The 2816-nt window shown below is 42.3% G+C and overlaps 1 protein-coding gene across 7 annotated transcripts in view; it reads right to left on the minus strand.

Moving 5' to 3' along the window:
* Positions 1-2816, minus strand: part of LOC107272481 (5-hydroxytryptamine receptor) — a 95855-nt gene that overhangs the window by 15029 nt on the left and 78010 nt on the right. For all 7 annotated transcript variants that reach the window (XM_025089789.1, XM_015749676.2, XM_025089792.1 and 4 more), the window contains 2 exons: positions 1501-1620; positions 1225-1348 (listed from right to left, as the gene is read on the minus strand). In XM_025089789.1, coding sequence (XP_024945557.1) covers positions 1225-1348; positions 1501-1620 — 244 coding nt within the window. The remainder of the gene's footprint in view (positions 1-1224; positions 1349-1500; positions 1621-2816) is intronic.

The raw sequence follows: 2816 nt of genomic DNA on the forward strand, positions 1-2816 counted from the left end.
GGAGGATATTTTCCATTTCAAAAATGTCAATATCCATTTCGGTTAGAACTGAAAAATTGTTCCATAACTCAGACTAGTTTTTGATTTTGATATTGTCCCGAGATAGGGGAGCGAATTTTTTTTTTTTCTTTTTTTTTTCAAATCTAATAAGGTACCAATTTTTTTCATGTACATGCACGTACGTAGCGACACGTTGGAAATTCGGTGTACGAAATTTGGATTCCCTATCACGAAACTTTCCAGTCAAACAGTTTCCAAAAGGCCATTCGCTTCGCTGACCGCGTAAATCCCATGTTGAGATAGTTTTCCTAGCTCGAACCGAATGCGGTACTTTTCATTTTCCTGTATATATACATATGTGTATGATACGTCTAGAACTGGTATTGAAATGCATTCCAATAATCTATATCGTTGCTGTGTCGTGTTGCCAAACACCTTGTGAATACAGAACTGGGCTACGTATTTTGAATATGTGGACATACGAACGTGTACCCACTATGTTCGAAATAGCTTAGGGCAGAAATGCTAGCAATATATCATAACTTTACACTGAAGGTTCCTAGCAGTTGTCAATATGTGTTTATATATATGCTACAGCAGATGCGTATACAGTTATGAATATCGATAAACATCGATCCAATTAATATAATATGTATAAAACGTCATCATGGGCCTTTTGACCTGCGTCAATAGAAATGCCAATGAGGAAGTGAAATATTGGAGATAATTTATCGAATTTTCGTTCCACGCCCCCTAACGGAATTTTTGATGATTAAAAAATAATATTTTTTCTTCCTTGTAAATGAAAGGTTGAAATTCCTTAAGGGTTCTTCAGAGTTCCTGAATTACGACCGCCCGTACATTTTGCTCTGGGAAGTTTCAAAGTACTAACATATTACATGCTGTATGTGTTGGTACTCGGCGCTCCTTTCAGAGAGCATTTTCTAAGGCGAGTCACGAGCAGCGTGAATTCCACTTGCGTTTCCGTTTTAAAAGACCTCGAGAACGGAACGGTACTCTGAGCGGAGATGACAAACCTAGGCATTATGTATCAGGGTGACGTCCGGCAGACGTCACAGAGGAACTGTGCATATTGCAATCAACGTATGTACAATGCCAAAGACGTCAGGAGGATTTCGAGGAGGCGCCTTTGGACAGGTTAGGTCGGGACGAACGAAGGTAAGGAGGAAATGAAAGATAGGTGCGAATGATGTCTCGACTGACCTGTCCAAAGCAATAGCCACGAGATGTAAGATGGATGCTGTGCAGCAAAGGACGTCACTGCTTGTCCACATGTCGCAGAGCTCAGGACCCAAAGCCCACTCGTGGGTCACCTCGTACACGGCTCCTGTCAAGAACGCCACACTAAAACGGCTTCAATTCTCATTTAACGACAAGACTGTGTTCTTCATTAACGTGTATAAAGACGCGCGTGGATTTGCCAATTTGCCAATTTGCCAATTTGCCATTGTAAATGCATTTAAATGTAGTTGAACTTACCCAGCGGCATAACGAGACAGGCGACCAGTAGATCGGCAACCGCTAACGAAAGGATCAGATAATTTGCTACGCTCTGAAGATTCCTCTCGAGCAGAATGGCGGCTATCACGAATACATTTCCTGAAACAAGAGGAAATAGAATTACATGGCTAAGATTACTCTTTGTTAGAAATTTTTCTTTCCTCTTCTCGTTACTCCTGGGTCCTCGGGTCGCACTCCGTGCTAGGGATTTGGCTCGGAAAAGTTTAATCTTCTTCGCCGAGGCAATTCGGCGGGAAATGAGAAATTATCCTAAACGTAACTTTATATACATTCGACATGGAATTTCGGATCTGTTAGAAAAATAGAGACCAAGCAAACTTCCTTGTAAAGTTTTTCAGGTAAAAACACTCGTTTCAGTCATTCTCACTGTACCTTCGGATCTCGTCCGAAATTCGTATCTTAGCAATTCAATGTACCTGTCGCGGGGTCGCGTGTACGGCAGTACGATTTAATTAATATTTTTGGAATACGGATTAAATTTATAACGTCGATCGCTCTACGAGGTGGAAGGCCGAAAAAAAATAAATATATCAATTCCTGACGCGACACGGAGACACGTGACAGTAACGAATATATCGGCGGCGAACCGTAGAAAAGGAAAAAAAAAAGTTCCGCCTGACAATAGCGTTTTTGTTTCGGCATTTCTGAGCCGTTGAAAAATCCTTTTGTTATACGTAACAAACGCCGATGGTTCTCGTGCTTCAGCCATTGTGCCAGGAAGACAGCCCGGCGACCCCCGACATTGTTGGTTAAGGGATGATTTCGAGACAGGCGTTTCGCGGCTGCGAAACTTCATTTTACAGCCCTTACACTAGGTGGGACAGGGGCTGGGCTGGGGGGTTGTAAAACGATACAACTACGACTGGCAGAAATATAATGTTGCTAGAGAGACCGACAGGTAGGGGCGAGAGGAGCATTTGAGGGATGGAACGACGAGACTTTCGTTCGTTACGTCACATATATTTTTTTATTACCCCCACAAAAGTCCTCGCGTATCGTTGCGCAAATATCTGCACTCTCGTAACCTCACGTATACGCACATTATATATATCTATAGGTATAACAGTACTCTGAAAATTTTCCACAAACGCATCAGATCTTGGATCACCGAGATCAGACAATGTTATATGAGCTTCTTTGGTTTGATCCTCGAAAAAAGAAGATTTAAAAAATTCTTCGAAATCCATTCTCGACCTTCGTCGGAAGGTCGTGAGAGAACACGAGGGTAAAGTTTTTCGATTTTCAAAAAGCTACTACCACCCCCCCCCCCCCCC

The sequence above is a fragment of the Cephus cinctus genome, unplaced genomic scaffold (assembly GCF_000341935.2).
Source record: "Cephus cinctus unplaced genomic scaffold, Ccin1 Ccin1_scaffold1184, whole genome shotgun sequence".
NCBI lineage: Eukaryota > Metazoa > Arthropoda > Insecta > Hymenoptera > Cephidae > Cephus > Cephus cinctus.